The 18,491-nt window shown below is 45.9% G+C and overlaps 1 protein-coding gene across 13 annotated transcripts in view; it reads right to left on the minus strand.

Moving 5' to 3' along the window:
* The window catches only part of LOC106606028 (focal adhesion kinase 1), a 135,559-nt gene that overhangs the window by 12,440 nt on the left and 104,628 nt on the right, over positions 1-18,491 (minus strand). For 11 of the 13 annotated variants that reach the window (XM_045719121.1, XM_045719123.1, XM_045719122.1 and 8 more), the window contains 5 exons: positions 14,701-14,812; positions 6,170-6,256; positions 4,405-4,542; positions 4,005-4,136; positions 1,568-1,630 (listed from right to left, as the gene is read on the minus strand). In XM_045719121.1, the coding sequence (XP_045575077.1) occupies positions 1,568-1,630; positions 4,005-4,136; positions 4,405-4,542; positions 6,170-6,256; positions 14,701-14,812 (532 nt within the window). Of the gene's footprint in view, positions 1-1,567; positions 1,631-4,004; positions 4,137-4,404; positions 4,543-6,169; positions 6,257-14,700; positions 14,813-16,838; positions 16,976-17,041; positions 17,931-18,491 lie in introns of those variants that run through there. The other 2 variants (XM_045719126.1, XM_045719127.1) reach the window with 2 other exon arrangements.

Consider the following 18,491-nt stretch of genomic DNA (forward strand, 5'->3'; position numbering starts at 1 on the left):
GAAGAGACAGGGGTTATAAACGATGAAACACATCCTTCCCCCTCTCCACTATATAAGCCTTTGACGAAAAGATAACCGTGGTTCCAGTACGTGAGGTGTGCAGCCTCTACGTTAGAAGGACACACGTCAAGTACAGAACTAAGCCAACCTCGGCGTGAGCTTTGGTGGCGAATGGTATGAACTTTGAGCTTATTCACTACAGAAGTGATACTTCCTAGCCGTTGAGTTAGCAGCGGCCGCTGTAGACGTGGGCTAGGAAAGGACGGACGACGGATCCAGTCTAACAGACAGACAAAGATACCACCACGTATCCAATTTACCACCAGAGACATTCTTCCGAGGACAGGAAGATCTGTTGGCCAACCCGGCCAGCATCTACGACCAATCTACCGAAGCGCAGCTCAGAGTAAATCTTTATTGCATTTTCCTTTTCCAAATGGGCGGTAATTTAGAATGCATAAGATAATGTATTTACGATAGCATAGCTGCTGTTTCTTCGTTCCTAAGTCTTCCCGCTCTTTCATTCCAGCCCAACCCCCTTTCCTTTGTGTAACCAGCCATCATACAGGTTCCGTCCACCAGGACGTTTTCTGTATATCATAATTTGTATTCTGTGTATTTGTAATTCTGTGTGATTAGTTTAGGTATTTAGTAAATAAATAATTAAACCCAATTTTGTATTGCTGATTCAACTTGTTAGCCAGGGTTCGTGAAGATAGCCAAGAATTTACAACTTTCATTATGAGACTGAAAATAAGATAAGGGTTAATATTGACTGCTATCGATGTAAAATATTACTAAGTATTTTAAGAGTTTATTCGGAAGATAACGGCTCTATAAACGTTCTTCCGTGGTGCCCCGACTTTCTAGTTAATTACATTTACATGATTAGCTTAATCAGGTAATATTAATTACAGAGAAAGAATTTTATAGGTTAGCATGTCATATCACTTAATCCGGCATAGCCAAAGACACGACAGTGGTATTGTGTGTAGATTGATGGGAATTTGTATTTATTTAATATATTTTGGAATAAGGTTGTAACGTAACAAAATGTGGAAAAATAGGGGTCTGAATACTTTCCGAATGCACTGTATCTATTATGCATTTATATGTTGAAGCTCTCTGAGCCAAGTCGTGTTTTAAAAACTTATAGCATCTATCATTCTGTTGCTATTTTACCACAAAACCTTTCAGTAAGGAAAACATTTCTGCCTGCTAATATACTGCACTACAGCGTAAATACAGAAATACTGGTTTGATTGACTTGAGCCTCTAGAGTTACTACACAGGCTGTCTGGGAGTGTTCTCTCCAACTGTACGACTGACTCACTGTAATACTCACTGACTCACTGTATAACTCATACACAACCCCAGGCTAGGAGTGGTACAACAAGCACAGACAACAGAGAGACATTGACGGGACCCCCCCCCGACAAAATCTCTTTAACTTCTTTTGAGTGAAAGCCCAAGGTATTTTGCATATTTGTGAGAGAGGTAAAGAGAAAAGGAGATAGCGTTGACTGTTATTCCATCCAGGAAAACCAAGTAGAAAGAGGAGACTTACTTGGCCCTGGAGGATGCAGTCATCCCGGTCAATGCTGCCTCTGGAATTCCTTGAATCCGGCTTCTGGTTGTGACCGAGAGAGACACAGCAGGTTAAATGAATGATCGAACGAACAAACAAACAAATGATCAGACTGATTTCAAAGTGGAAAACAATCCTTATTTCTCTATATCACAGTGATAATGGACATTACTTTGCTATAACAGTGGTATGACATCTGATGCACTGATATTCAAATCAGTCAGATCAAATCTAAATTAATATACAATATCATGACAAATACAAATCACTGCTACGTAAACACAGGACAAAATGGTAACATGAGACATTCTCCACTTGATCCTTGGAGTCGTCATTATTATTTGTGTGTGTGTTGTATTGTAATATAGGGTTTCAGCTAATGTAAGCTAGCTAGGCGTTGAAGTGACTTTCTGTTGCTGAGGTAAATGCGCTGCTCATCCAACTTGCAGAAAGCTCGAGACCCAACAACTGCGAATGCGTAACACCCTTACCTAGCTCTATACCGTTTTCCACAAGCTAAGTCGACATTAGATTGCAGCTAAAACCACATCTTCTGAGGGACTTTATCTAATGCGCTGCACCGAAAGTTATTTTAAATGGTTTTCCAGTGCACTTGTCGGTGTTATTTCTTGATGGGCATCAATTCTAGTATGTTAATATTTTTTCTAGTATGCTAATATATTTTAACATTACAGTAGTAGACACATTCAATTATTTATCTTTCTAACACTTCAACACAGAAGGAACAGTTGTACACAGCTTAGAATCCCGCAGCGCAGCAAATGTACTCCTGCTGCTGCTTTGCCCGTTAACTTATTAAAACTTCAGTCTCACGCCAGCTGCCTGCCAAACTACTGGCATTCCTCTCTCCTTCCCTCCCTCCTTCCCTAATGCTGTACCAGTTTTCCGAGGCAGGACTTGAAAACCTGCATCCTTTGGACTGCTGTTCTCTGCTGGGTGTTTCAGTGCCTGGGAGGAGAGCATGGAGCGAGCTGCTAGGAATTCCATCAACAGGATGAGAGAGGTTCCCCACTTTTACTCCTGTTTACACGGCTTGGCTCACTGACTGACTGGCTCGCTGACTGACTGACTGGCTCGCTGACTGTCTCACACAAAGTGAACATGCAGCCAGATAGCGTCTTTCTCTGTTCGCCTGCCTCTTTCTTCCTCCCTCTTTGTCTCTCTCTCTATCCCTCGCTATCTCTATCCCTCGCTATCTCTAGCTCTCCACCTCTCGCTCTCTCACCCTGTCTCTTTCTCCCTCCATATCTCTCTCCCTCTCCTTCCTTTCTTCTAGTAGTCCCTCCCCTTGTATGAAATGTGTCTACGGGTCTAAACTACATACAACCTACTCAGCTTTCCAGCAAAGATTATTTGGCTTTCACCAACTGTGGGTCAAAATAAGTTTACCATACTTGACACAGCATGGAGGGACAAAACTATCATTAGCTACAAATTTGCTTTAGCCACACCTGTGTGCGCGCACACACACACACACACACACACACACACACACACACACACACACACACACACACACACACACACACACACACACACACACACACACACACACACACACACACGAGGGAAAAAAAGTATTTGATCCCCTGCTGATTTTGTACATTTGCCCACTGACAAAGAAATGATCAGTCTATAATTTTAATGGTAGGTTTATTTGAACAGTGAGAGACAGAATAACAACAAAAAAATCCTGAAAAACGCATGTCAAAAATGTTAGAAATTGATTTGCATTTTAATGAGGGAAATAAATATTTGACCCCTCTGCAAAACATGACGTAGTACTTGGTGGCAAAACCACACATACATTATAAAGTTATAAAACTTTGAGAACACACAAAACTTGACAGCTTTGCCAAAGGTCTGAAAAACATACGACGATGGTTTTTGTTTCCCCCTTTCTCTTAAAACGTCTTTGTCCGTTGAAAGTAAAAACTGATCCAGGAAGTGAACTGAGGCGCTCTGGGACACATCTCAGAGATAATGATACGGTACTACTAAAATAACTGAGGGGTATGAAGCCAGTGCAAAACATAATGTACGACATCTGTGCACAATTAACACAGGGCTTTCCAAGGAATGATGATCTACCTTTGTGTCAGACATTACAGTTGTAAGTAAACACCCTGAAAACAGAACATGAAGGGGCAAGTCTGTTATCTCCTGCATCACTATCAGAGGGGTTACAGGAGGCAGGTATGTACAACGATTATGTGTGTGTGGTATGTGTGTGGTATGTGTGGTTTGTGTGTGTGTGGTATGTGTGTGTATATATATAGTGTGTGTGTGCTTGTATATGTGTGTGTATGTGGTATGTGTGTGTGTGGTATGTGTGTATGTATATATAGTGCGTGTGTGTGGTATGGGTGTATGTATATATAGTGTGTGTTATTACCAGGAAGCGTTCCTCCTGCTCCAGCCACCGCTGGTCCTCCTCCATCTGCTGCTGTTGCATCATCAGCTGTTCCTCCATCAGGAGGGGGGGGAGAACCTGACCCATCACCTGCATGTCCAGAGACCCCCTGTCCTGAGACAGACAGACACAGAGAGAGAGAGAGAGAGAGAGAGAGAGAGAGAGAGAGAGAGAGAGAGAGAGAGAGAGAGAGAGAGAGAGAGAGAGAGAGAGAGAGAGAGAGAAAGAGCAAAAGAGAGAGATAGAAAGAAAGAGAGAAAAAGAGAGATTGAGAGAGAGAGAATCAGTGCATTGTCCCTCACCAACCTCAATCGCTACTACATTACCATCTTGTTACTAGGAGCACCAGGTGTACAACACTGGTCCATCCCCAGATCCTTACCTCCATGTTGGGGGACCACATGGGGAGGTCCTGCTGTCGGTGGGGGTTCCAGGTGTCATGGGGATCGTGGGAGGCCTGGGGAGGGTACATCCCACTGGTCATGGAGGGCATGCCGTGGGGGCCTGGGTATCCTGCCATCTGGGAAAGACAGGGGCCTTTGAATTAGTAATGTATCTACTTAGATCAGGAACCCCCAATATCCCAACTACCAAAACAGAATCCCATGACATCTAGGGAAACGCCTGTTATAACTACTGTATAAACACACAGTCTCATGTCTCTCTGTCAGTGTGTTGTAGTAGCTAGGCTACCTGCTAGTGGTTATGCTGTTATAACTACTGTATAAACACAGGGTACTGTCTCATGTCTCTCTGTCAGTGTGTTGTAGTAGCTAGGCTACCTGCTAGTGGTTATGCTGTTATAACTACTGTATAAACACAGGGTACTGTCTCATGTCTCTCTGTCAGTGTGTTGTAGTAGCTAGGCTACCTGCTAGTGGTTATGCTGTTATAACTACTGTATAAACACAGGGTACTGTCTCATGTCTCTCTGTCAGTGTGTTGTTGTAGCTAGACTACCTGCTAGTGGTTATGCTGTTATAACTACTGTATAAACACACAGTCTCATGTCTCTCTGTCAGTGTGTTGTAGTAGCTAGGCTACCTGCTAGTGGTTATGCTGTTATAACTACTGTATAAACACAGGGTACTGTCTCATGTCTCTCTGTCAGTGTGTTGTTGTAGCTAGACTACCTGCTAGTGGTTATGCTGTTATAACTACTGTATAAACACACAGTCTCATGTCTCTCTGTCAGTGTGTTGTAGTAGCTAGGCTACCTGCTAGTGGTTATGATGTTATAACTATTTTATAACACAATGTACAAGCTCTCCTTGCTCTACCTGCTAGTGGTTATGATGTTATAACTACTTTATAACACAATGTACCAGCTCTCCTTGCTCTACCTGCTAGTGGTTATGATGTTATAACTACTTTATAACACAATGTACAAGCTCTCCTTGCTCTACCTGCTAGTGGTTATGCTGTTATAACTACTTTATAACACAATGTACCAGCTCTCCTTGTTCTACCTGCTAGTGGTTATGCTGTTATAACTACTTTATAACACAATGTACCATCTCTCCTTGCTCTACCTGCTAGTGGTTATGCTGTTATAACACATTTAACATTTACATTTGAGTCATTTAGCAGACACTCTTATCCAGAGCGACTTACAGGAGCAGTTAGGGTTAAGTGCCTCGTTCAATGGCACTCGACAGATTTGTCACCTAGTCGGCTGTTCAGTAACATTTCGTTACTGGTCCAACGCTCTTAACTGCTAGGCTACCTGCCCCCCCCCGTGTACCAGCTCTCCTTGCTCTACCTGGTAGTGGGTGTGCTGTTATAACTACTTTATAACACAATGTACCAGCTCTCCTTGCTCTACCTGGTAGTGGGTGTGCTGTTATAACTACTTTATAACACAATGTACCATCTCTCCTTGCTCTACCTGGTAGTGGGTGGGCTGTTATAACTACTTTATAACACAATGTACCAGCTCTCCTTGCTCTACCTGGTAATGGGTGGGCTGCCCCCCCGTGTACCAGCTCTCCTTGCTCTACCTGGTAGTGGGTGGGCTGCCCCCCCGTGTACCAGCTCTCCTTGCTCTACCTGGTAGTGGGTGGGCTGCCCCCCCGTGTACCAGCTCTCCTTGCTCTACCTGGTAGTGGGTGGGCTGCCCCCCCGTGTACCAGCTCTCCTTGCTCTACCTGGTAGTGGGTGGGCTGCCCCAGGTGCTGTGGGCTGGGGTAGAACCCCTCACTGGAGCGTGGGCTTGGGTACCCTGGTCTGCTGGGCTATAGAGAGAGAGACAGAGAGTTCTGTTAAATACATGCTGCTGCTGTTTCATATCCATAGCTAGGTCTGGGTTAGATAGAGCTAGGCACACACACACACACACACACACACACACACACACACACACAACAGATGCAATGTGTGTGGACAGAGTTAGAGCTGTCCAAAAGAGAAACAAAGAAAGGCTATGAAACAAGCAGGCGGTTAGTTCAACATCCACAAAAAAGTTACATGAGAGTTCTGGTGCTGGACTTAGTAGAGTTGCTGGTTATTTTTGGTGCGGGGGGAATGAGGGTAGAATAATCATCTCCAATTCAGGGTGACTTGTTGATAGGCAGGCAGGCAACAATCTCCTCCTCCACTGAGCATTGCACTCAGACTTTCCTTATATTTAATCATAGCGAGACATCTACCTTCCAGACCTTTTCACAGTAAGCTTCTTGAGGCCAAACCTCCCGATTAGCAAAAAACAGTGAACGAAACAGAACAGGCTGTAAGATACAACATGTGACAACACTGTGGAAATTAAATTAAATGATGTGCAAGATACAGAGTTCAGATACTCATTTAGAACACGTACAATAGAAACATCATAAAACAGGAAGAGATTCTACATGGTTGTACACAACGTTAGGATGGCTAAGATGACGACAATGGAAGCATCAACCAACCGTGTTGAAAAAGGACCAATGAGAGCAGCATGTTTTCATGGTAGAACAATAATGGATTGCATCATCCAGAGATCTGGTGGGAGGAGACCCCCATGTGTTTGACGTCACCCTGCTGTACAGTACTGTATACTGCATCCCAAATGGAACCCTGTTCCCTAACATAGTGCCCTTCTTCCACCAGAGCCCTATGGGCCCAGGTCAAAAGTAGTACACTACATAGGGGAAAAGGGTGCCATTTGGGACAAGGATTACACAAGCATCCTACACAGGCTCTGAAAGTGAGTGACAACCTGAGGACATTTCAATAGCATTTCCCCCACAAGGCCAAGGCACATTGTGTTAGCATGTGTTAAGACAACATGCCGCTTTCCAAACAGCTTAGTGTCACAATATTCAACAAAGAAAATCACTAAATCTACGATGGACCAAAACATTATTTAATTCTAAATGTAATTTCATGTTACTCTAGTGTGTTTGCCATCATATTCAGTGTAAGTATTTAGCCGACAGCTTTTAACAAATCCACAATAATCACCTAACTAGATTTGAAGCCATTTTGTGTCTCTTATCAAAGTAAAATAGCACTATAATGGATCACTGTTGCATCCTAACAGGAGCTCTATGAGAAACAGCCAGTGATTTCTCTACATAACTTGACACTGAAATCCCTGGATTGGAACTGGACAGTGTCCAGCCCTGCTGTGTGTCTTTCAGAGAGACACCACTAGAGTGGCGTATGTCAAAACCTTTACAGCTCTGATGTATTTAATGCTGTGGCCCTCTGTCCTGTCCTGTCCCACCGGCATGTATGGATCTGTGGACTGCATGGGTCAGCTGCTGCTTTTGGGGTGGCTGCAGCCTGTCAGTGTGGAGGTGGGGTAGAGGACCTGACCACCGCAGGGGGCATGGAGGGTCTCCTCAGGGCTGCATGGTGGGGGGGGGAGCAGGACTGTTGGGGGTAGTACTAGCGGTGGTGGGGAGGGGGGCGCATGCCAAAGCACAGGGAGGGCTGAGAGCCAAAGCACAGGGAGGGCTGAGAGCCAAAGCACAGGGAGGGCTGAGAGCCAAAGCACAGGGAGGGCTGAGAGCCAAAGCACAGGGAGGGCTGAAAGCCAAAGCGTTGAGGTATAGGCGCCGACAGACATTCCAGACTAAAGCTTTGCTGCAAGGACGGCCGACGGGGGGGATTGCAGACAGGACACACACAATGTGTATAGCATGATGATGACAGACAGACAGACAGACAGACAGGGTTCATAGGATAGAGACAGACAGACAGACAGACAGGGTTCATAGGATAGAGACAGACAGACAGACAGGGTTCATAGGATAGAGACAGACAGACAGACAGACAGACAGACAGACAGACAGACAGACAGACAGACAGACAGACAGACAGACAGACAGACAGACAGACAGACAGACAGACAGACAGACAGACAGACAGACAGACAGACAGACAGACGGAGGGAGACAAGGGAACAGAGACACTGAGACACAGGGAGATGTGGTCAGACACACAGACAGAGACATAACAAAGCCAGCTGGGTGATAAGCAGTAAGCAGAGAGCTGGTAGAGAAACTAATGGGGAAGGAGAGCAGGGAAGTCAGCTGGGGAGGAGAGCAGGGTAGTCAGTGGGGTGGAGAGCTAGGTAGTCAGTGTGGGAAGAGAGCAGGGTAGTCAGTGGGGGAGAAGAGCAAGGTAGTCAGTAAGGGGGGGACAGTGTAGTCACATAAAATAGTCCCTTGATAAAATAGTCCCTTGATAAAATAGTCCCTTGATAAAATAGTCTCTTGATAAAATAGTTCAAATCAATAGTCATCACACAGTATTAGAAGAGAAATGGTGGTTATAAACGTCCCTTTTTCAGGACCCTGTCTTTCAAAGATAATTCGTAAAACTCCAAATAACTTCACAGATCTTCATTGTAAAGGGTTTAAACACTGTTTCCCATGCTTGTTCAATGAACCATAAACAATTAATGAACACGCACCTGTGGAACGGTCGTTAAGACACTAACAGCTTACAGACGGTAGGCAATTAAGGTCACAGTTATGAAAACTTAGGACACTGAAGAGGCCTTTCTACTGACTCTGAAAAACACCAAAAGAAAGATGCCCAGGTTCCCTGCTCATCTGCGTGAACGTGCCTTAGGCATGCTGCAAGGAGGCATGAGGACTGCAGATGTGGCCAGGGCAATAAATTGCAGTGTCCGTACTGAGACGCCTAAGACAGCGCTACAGAGAGACAGGACGAACAGCTGATCGTCCTTGCAGTGGCAGACCACGTGTAACAACACCTGCACAGGATCGGTACATCCGAACATCACACCTGCAGGACAGGTACAGGATGGCAACAACAACTGCTCAATTTATACCAGGAACACACAATCCCTCCATCAGTGCTCAGACTGTCTGCTCTTCACTGACGAGTCGCGGTTTTGTCTCACCAGGGGTGATGGTCGGATTCACATTTATCGTTGAAGGAATGAGCGTTACACAGAGGCCTGTACTGTGGAGCGGGATCGATTTGGAGGTGGAGGGTCCATCATGGTCTGGGGCGGTGTGTCACAGCATCATCGGACTGAGCTTGTTGTCATTGCAGGCAATCTGTGCGTTACAGGGAAGACATCCTCCTCCCTCATGCGGTTCTCTTCCTGCAGGCTCATCCTGACATGACCCTCCAGCATGACAATGCCACCAGCCATACTGCTCGTTCTGTGCGTGATTTCCTGCAAGACAGGACTGTTAGTGTTCTGCCATGGCCAGCGAAGAGCCCGGATCTCAATCCCATTGAGCACGTCTGGGACCTGTTGGATCGGAGGGTGAGGGCTAGGGCCATTCCCCACAGAATTGTCCGGGTGTCAGGTGCGTCGTAAAAAGTGGACCAAGGCACAGCGGGTGCAGTGCTCATCTTCTTCTTTTATTTTAATAAACGTGAACACTTAACAAAAAAATAACAAACAACGACGAAAACAGTCGTGTAAGGCTACACAGCTATACATAGAAACAGCTACCCACCAACACAGTGACAAAAACCCCCTACTTAAATATGGCCTCCAATTAGAAGCAACGAAGAACAGCTGCTTCCAATTGAAGGCCAAACCAAACCTGAACATAGAAATAGACTAAATAGACATTCAAACATACAAATAGACAATATAGAACATTACCCAAAAACCCAAGACACATAAATCAAACACACCCCTGCCATACTATAATAACAAAATGACCCCTTACTGGTCAGGACGTGACAGTAATCCCCCCCCCCAAAGGTGCAGACCCCAAATGCACCTTAACCAAAAGACCCCAACAATAACCCACAACAACAAAAAAAACTAAAGGGAGGGAAGGGAGGGTGGCCACCGTCACCGACGGTTCCTGTGCAAACACCCCCCCTTCCCCAAACTCCCCCCTACGGAGGTGGCTCTGGTTCTGGCCCTAGTCCCCAACCTAACCTATCCGCTGAAGGCTCCGGGCTGAGGAGCGACTCTGGCTGCGCCGGACTGGCGGGCCATCTCTGGCTGCGCCGGACTGGCGGGCCGTCTCTGGCTGCGCCGGACTGGCGGGCCGTCTCTGGCTGCGCCGGACTGGCGGGCCGTCTCTGGCTGCGCCGGACTGGCGGGCCGTCTCTGGCTGCGCCGGACTGGCGGGCCGTCGCCGGAAGCTCTAGACGGGGCACTGTCGCCGGAAGCTCTAGACGGGGCACTGTCGCCGGAAGCTCTAGACGGGGCACTGTCGCCGGAAGCTCTAGACGGGGCACTGTCGCCGGAAGCTCTAGACGGGGCACTGTCGCCGGAAGCTCTAGACGGGGCACTGTCGCCGGAAGCTCTAGACGGGGCACTGTCGCCGGAAGCTCTAGACGGGGCACTGTCGCCGGAAGCTCTAGACGGGGCACTGTCGCCGGAAGCTCTAGACGGGGCACTGTCGCCGGAAGCTCTAGACGGGGCACTGTCGCCGGAAGCTCTAGACGGGGACTGTGCACTGAAGGCCTGATGCGTGGGACTGGCTTTGGAGGTGCCAGACTAGTGACACGCACCACAGGGCTAGTGCGAGGAGCAGGAACAGGACGTACTGGACTGTGCAGGCGCACTAAAGGCCTGGTGCGTGGGGCTGGCTTTGGAGGCGCCAGACTAGGGACGCACACCACAGGGCTAGTGCGAGGAGCAGGAACAGGACGTACTAGACTGGGCAGGCGCACTAGAGGCCTGATGCGTGGGACTGGCTTTGGAGGCGCCAGCCTAGTAAGACGCACCTCAGGGCTAGTGCGAGGAGCAGGAACAGGGTAAACTGGACCCTGGAGATGCACTGGAGGTCTGGACCATACGGCCTGCATAACCCTTCTTGGCTGAGTGCTCACCATAGCCTGGCCATACTGAGGAGCTTTCACTGATTGCACCGGCCTTTGATTGCTTCTGGGCAATACAGTGCGCATTTCCGCAGAGCTCGGTGCTTTCTTGATCCGTCGCTCCCTGTAATAAGCACGGGGAGTTGGCTCAGGTCTGCATCCTGACTCTGCCCAACTCCCCGTGTGCCCCCCCAAAAAATGTTTTTGGGGCCTCCTGGTCTCCTCTAGCTCCCTTAGTTTGTCCTCCCAGAATCGTCGTTCATCATCCAAGTCCATCCCTCTCCCTGGTGCTCCAATCCCCGCTGCTTGGTCCTGGTTAGGTGGGTAGTTCTGTCAGGTGCGTCGTAAAAAGTGGACCAAGGCGCAGCGGGTGTAGTGCTCATCTTCTTCTTTTATTTTAATAAACGTGAACACTTAAAAAAAAAATAACAAACAACGACGAAAACAGTCCTGTAATGCTACACAGCTATACATAGAAACAGCTACCCACCAACACAGTGACAAAACCCCCCTACTTAAATATGGCCTCCAATTAGAAGCAACGAAGAACAGCTGCTTCCAACTGAAGGCCAAACCAAACCTGAACATAGAAATAGACTAAATAGACATTCAAACATAGAAATAGACAACATAGAACATTACCCAAAACCCCAAGACACATAAATCAAACACACCCCTGCCACGTCCTGACCATACTATTATAACAAAATGACCCCTTACTGGTCAGGACGTGACACCGGGAACTTGCAGGTGCCTTGGTGGAAGAGTGTGGTAACAGCTCACAGCAAGAACTGGCAAATCTGGTGCAGTCCATGAGGAGATGCACTGCAGTACTTAATGCAGCTGGTGGCCACACCAGATACTGACTGTTACTTTTGATTTTGACCCCCCCTTTGTTCATGGACACATTTCTGTTAGTCACATGTCTGTGGAACTTGTTCAGTTTATGTCTCAGTTGTTGAATCTTGCTTTGTTCATACAAATATTTACAGATGTTAAGTTTGCTGAAAATAAACGCAGTTGACAGTGAGAAGACGTTGGTGGCTGTACACAGAGCTGTTCAGTCACAGCAGCCAGCAGTGTTTGTCCATGGTGGAGACTAGTTCCTGAGAATAAGACCATGGGTTAACAATAGATAAGGCTTTAGATAAGGCGAACAGCTGCAGCAGAGAGAAAACTGGGAACAGAAATGACATTAGTATATCAGATAGAAAATGAAAGCTCTCTAAATAACATTGGAGGATGGAAGAAGTGAAGCTATGAAGAACGTTCCCGTGTGGCTCAGTTGGTAGAGCATGGTGTTTGCAACGCCAGGGTTGTGGGTTCGATTCCCACGGGGGACCAGTACGGGAAAAAAATTTATGAAATGTATGCATTCACTACTGTAAATTGCTCTGGATAAGAGTGTCTGCTAAATGACTAAAATGTAAATGTTTCCCTCAGAATAATGTCTGATCAGCAGAACTGAAATTGTGGCTGCAAGCATGTAGACCCCACCTGATGTGTAAATCCTGAGGGAGTCACTGACTAAGGCCTCAAGCTTGACTGTACAGTTGTATTTGATTACAGATGTCATACCATGAAAACTCCTCTTGTAATGGGAGCAGCCAACTGCCAAGATAGGTGTTGATGATGATGTCTGTGACCTCCTTGTGGCCAAGGCATAAAGTCTTTGTGTGTGTGTGTCTAAAAGGGTGCATCTGTGAGTGTGTGTGTTAGAGGTCGACCGATTAATCGGAATGGGCGATTAATTCGAGCCGATTTCAAGTTTTCATAACAATCGGAAATCTGTATTTTTGGACGCCGATTTGGCCGAATGTTTAAAAAAAAGAATATGTTTTTACCTTTATTTAACTAGGCAAGTCAGTTAAGAACACATTCTTATTTTCAATGACGCCTAGGAACGGTGGGTTAACTGCCTTGTTCAGGCAGAACGACAGATTTTTACCTTGTCAGCCCGGGGATTCAATCTTGCAACCTTACGGTTAACTAGTCCGACGCTCTAACCACCTGCTTCACATTGCACTCCACGAGGAGCCTGCCTGTTACGCGAATGCAGTAAGAAGCCAAGGTAAGTTGCTAGCTAGCATTAAACTTATCTTATAAAAACAATCAATCAATCATAATCACTAGTTAAACTAGTAATATCATCAACCATGTGTAGTTATCTAGCCTGTCCTGCGTTGCATATAATCGCTTAGGTACACGTTGCTCCAACCATAAACATCAATGCCTTTCTTAAAATCAATACACAAGTATATAGTTTTAAACCTGCATATTTAGCTAAAAGAAATCCAGGTTAGCAGGCAATATTAACCAGGTGAAATTGTGTCATTTTGCGTTCATTGCACGCAGAGTCAGGGTATATGCAACAGTTTGGGCCGCCTGGCTTGTTGCAACTAATTTGTCCGAATTTTACGTAATTATGACATAACATTGAAGGTTGTGCAATGTAACAGGAATATTTAGACTTAGGGATGCCACCAGTTAGATGAAATACGCAACGGGTCCGTATTTCAGTGTTTTCAAGATGATAGTTTCCGGATTCAACCATATTAATGACCAAAGCCTCGTATTTCTGTGTGTTATTATATTATAATTAAGTCTATGATTTGATAGAGCAGTCTGACTGAGCGGTGGTAGGCAGCAGCAGGCTCGTAAGCATTCATTCAAACAGCACTTTCGTGCATTTTGCCAGCAGCTCATTGCACTGTTTATGACTTCAAGCCTGTCAACTCCCAAGATTAGGCTGGTGTAACCGATGTGAAATGGCTAGCTAGTTAGCGGGTGCGCGCTAATAGCGTTTCAAACGTCACTCGCTCTGAGACTTGGAGTAGTTGTTCCCCTTGCTCTGCATGGGTAACGCTGCTTCGAGGGTGGCTGTTGTCGATGTGTTCCTGGTTCGAGCCCAGGTAGGAGCGAGAAGAGGGACGGAAGCTATACTGTTACACTGGCAATACTAAAGTGCCTATAAGAACATCCAATAGTCAAAGGTATATGAAATACAAATCGTATAGAGAGAAATAGTCCTATAATTCCTATAATAACTACAACCTAAAACTTCTTACCTGGGAATATTGAAGACTCATGTTAAAAGGAACCACCAGCTTTCATATGTTCTCATGTTCTGAGCAAGGAACTTAAACGTTAGCTTTCTTACATGGCACATATTGCACTTTTACTTTCTTCTCCAACACTTTATTTTTGCATTATTTAAACCAAATTGAACATGTTTCATTATTTATTTGAGGCTACATTTATTTTATTGATGTATTATATTAAGTTAAAATAAGTGTTCATTCAGTATTGTTGTAATTGTCATTATTACAAATAAATAAAAAAAATTGGCCGATTAATCGGTATCGGCCTTTTTGGTCCTCCAATAATCGGCATCAGCGTTGAATGTGTGTGTGTAAACTCTTACTTTAGGCGGCGCCTCGTCAGGCCCCCCTGAGTCCCAGGACACAGAGACCTGACGTCTCATCTCCATACGTGTCCTCTCCTTCTGCTGGAGCTTCTCCTCCTCCAATATCTGACTGCAGAGAGACAGAACAAACCACTGTGACTGTGTGTGACTGTGTGTGTGTGTGTGTGTGTGTGTGTGTGTGTGTGTGTGTGTGTGTTTTTTGTGTGTGTCCGTGATACTATCAGACTTCAGGAGTGTCCAGCCAGGAACATAACTATAGTTTAGTTCAGTTTAGCATCTCCTAAAAAGACCTAAACCTGTGGTGCTGTGGCTTTGAGAGGGGAGAGACGAGGATGAGAGATATGCTGGATAAACACTGTAGAGGTTATTGTACTGTACTGTTACTGTACATGGTGACAGGTTTCCCCACTAGAATTCAGGGATGGATATTGTTGCAGCGTAGCTACAGCCACCAGGTCCATGTCCTTCACTGTTAAGTCCTACTACGTTCTCAGATGGTTTTGTTTACAGAGCTGTCCTGTTAGCTGACAGGGTGGGTTTCACACAGCTGAGTACTACAACAACCTTCCCCTGTAACCAGCTACATCCTCTTGCCCTGAACTACAGTACATAGGATGCATACCAAATGGCTCCCTATTTCCTATATAGTGCACTACTTTTGACCAGAGCTCTATGGGCCTTGTATAAAGTGGTGCACTATAAAGGGAATAGGAAGCCATTTGAGAGTCAGACAATATGGTACACACACAGGACCTTAAGGAATACAGAGTAGGGAAAGCAGACAGCGGTCCCACTCCACCCAACCTGGATCTGCTACAGTGATTTTATGCCTCTGGTCCACAGCACATGGAAACCCATTGGACATGCACAAAAAGAAGGGAAACCGCTCAAACACATGAAACAGCTTCCCTCCCCTCAGAGCCTGCAATAGCCATTAGAGTAATAAGCCATTTATAGAAGCACACAATGAGAGGAGATGTGGGTCTACTCTACTGTACTGTTCTGTACTGTACTGACAATACCTTTCAGCCAGCATTAATTCAGACCCCAAAGTTCTGTGTTTTATCCTCCTTTCTGTCATCCAATGTCCAGTCTGAACAGAATGCAGGCAATTCACAGAGCCAAACATTCTTCTGGATGCTGAGAACTCTGGAGTGTCTCCTCCCAACTAAACAAAGAACAGTTACATGAAGTGGAGGGTCCTCCAGCCTAAATACAGGCAATAAACTGTGTCCCATGAACCCCACAGTCTCTCTCTATCTCTCTCTGTCCCTCACACTCCCTCTCTCGCTCTCCATCTCTCCCTTTCTGTCTCTCTCTTTCTCTGTCTTTCTCTCTGGGAGGGAGGGCTATTTGTGGAAACAGCATTAGTCCTGGCTGCCATGCTGCCTTTGTATCTCTGTTCTTTACTGCCCAGATCAGTCACTCAATATAGTCTTCATTCACAGTCGCTGCTGTCCTTGTCTGTTCCTAAGGCTAGATCTGAGATGGGAAAAAAATCATTTTCCCATAATGCCCCTTCATCCTGGAACATGCGTCAGAAGATTGTAAAGTTAGGGGAGTTAGTGTCTTTGCCTGTTTTTAAGACTCTGATCGACAACACTGTTTGTGATAACTGCAGTTGTTTCTAATCTTCAATTATATCTTTAACTTGTGACACTTTGTCTTTTGTGTATTCTGTATTTTTCTGTAATGTTTTATGGACACGCTGCTATATCCCTGTTTTGCCTTCTTGCCAGGTCACCCTCGCAAAATAGGTTTTTAACCTCAATGGGTTTTACCTGGTTAAATAAAGGTTAAATAAAATAAAAAATAGTGTGATAGCAGCAGTAAATCAGACAAGAACAACAACATGGGGACCACCTGTCCTGGCCATTCTCCAGAACACACAACACAAACCTGACCAGTCTGTTAACAAGGTACAGGCCATTAACAAAGCCCTGTTGCCTCTAATAACAAAAGTGTTCGCAGTGTTGCTGACAAAACGTTGTATGAAGTATTACTTTCTATTGACTAGCTAATAGCTACTACCTTTAAAAACAAAATCAAACAGTCTGACAGTAACTCAACAGCATTACAATGGGAGCATACTGAATGCCATGCTAAATGACGCTCCAAACATATTCACTACTCACCAGCGTCACTTTGCTAGAGTTCCATAACATCAATGCTCAGAATAAGTCTGTAAAACTGTATTGTGAGGGACCTGAATCAAAACCATTGCTTCACAGCCAACTAATGAACACCACATTTGCTCAAGGCAGACCTCAATAGGACATAGTCAGTCAACTGAGTCACAGAGAGAAGGAGATAAGGAAGAAAAAGCCCTGACTGTTACCTTACAACAGTGGGAATAGAGCTGCCTCTTGTGCTGCTAGAGGAACAGGAAACCATATCCACTTAGATAATCCATTAGAGGAGAGATGTCCAGTACGCATGAGACCAGACAGAGAACCAGGCAGAGAGTCCCAGAGACCAGACAGACAACCAGGCAGAGAGTCCCAGAGACCAGACAGACAACCAGGCAGTGAGTCACAGAGACCAGACAGACAACAAGGCAGAGAGTCCCAGAGACCAGACAGACAACCAGGCTGAGAGTCCCAGAGACCAGACAGACAACCAGGCAGACAGTCCCAGCAACAAGGGTCTATTACAACTGGAACAGCACTCAGTCAATAGAATAGTCTTCACAAGAGAACAGAATGGGGGACTCTGTCTGTTCAGTCCAGATCAGCTGCCTCCTTCTCACGCCTTCCTTCTTACTCTACTGGGCTACTCAGGCAGCGGGTTGCACTTGGCATCTGTCCAATAAATGCGCAGGCAGGCGAGTGGGTGGGCGGTTAGCTTGTTAAAGGTTGGACGCTGAACAGAAGCCCTCCGCTGTGGAGCCGAGATAGAGGCTGGAGAAGATGTCTCAGTGACGCTGAACTGAAGCCCTCCACTGTGGAGCCGAGATAGAGGCTGGAGAAGATGTCTCGGTGACGGTGAGGTTAAAGCAGCGCCAGTGCCAAGCCTGCCGATCTGGCAAGACGTGGTCAAGCAGCCAGACAGACACAGTCTCTCAGGTCAGCTCAGTGCAGAGCAGATAGAAAGGCTCAGGATCAGAGGCAGAGGGTTTGGTTTGGCCCTCTTTTCCATGGGACTTAATAATACCGTCCCCTCAGAGTTCTCCTCTCACAGTGAGACTAGCTGGAGTCATATCTGCAGGACAATACCACAGAGCTGTCTGGTACCATGTAAGGGTATATGACAGTGGAACCATGTAAGGGTATATGACAGTGGTACCATGTAAGGGTATATGACAGTGGTACCATGTAAGGGTATATTACACTGGTGGTACCATGTAAGGGTATATTACACTGGTGGTACCATGTAAGGGTATATTACACTGGTGGTACCATGTAAGGGTATATTACAGTGGTACCATGTAAGGGTATATTACAGTGGTACCATGTAAGTGTATATTACAGTGGTACCATGTAAGTGTATATTACAGTGGAACCATGTAAGGGTATATTACACTGGTACCATTCATTATTAAATACAAATACACACTTAAGCAGCAATAAGGGAGAGTCATGTTTGTTATGACTGGTTCTGTATCTGAGGTACATTGTTTTCATACAGCTGGCATGTTGGAGAAAGATCCTGCCTTAGTATCGTGTGCGTGCACATGCACACACACACGCACGCGCGCGCACACGCACACACACACGCACGCGCGCACACGCACACACACACACACGCACACACACACACACACACACACACCCCTTTCTGGCAGCTGT

Source organism: Salmo salar, chromosome ssa05 (assembly GCF_905237065.1).
Source record: "Salmo salar chromosome ssa05, Ssal_v3.1, whole genome shotgun sequence".
Lineage (NCBI taxonomy): Eukaryota > Metazoa > Chordata > Actinopteri > Salmoniformes > Salmonidae > Salmo > Salmo salar.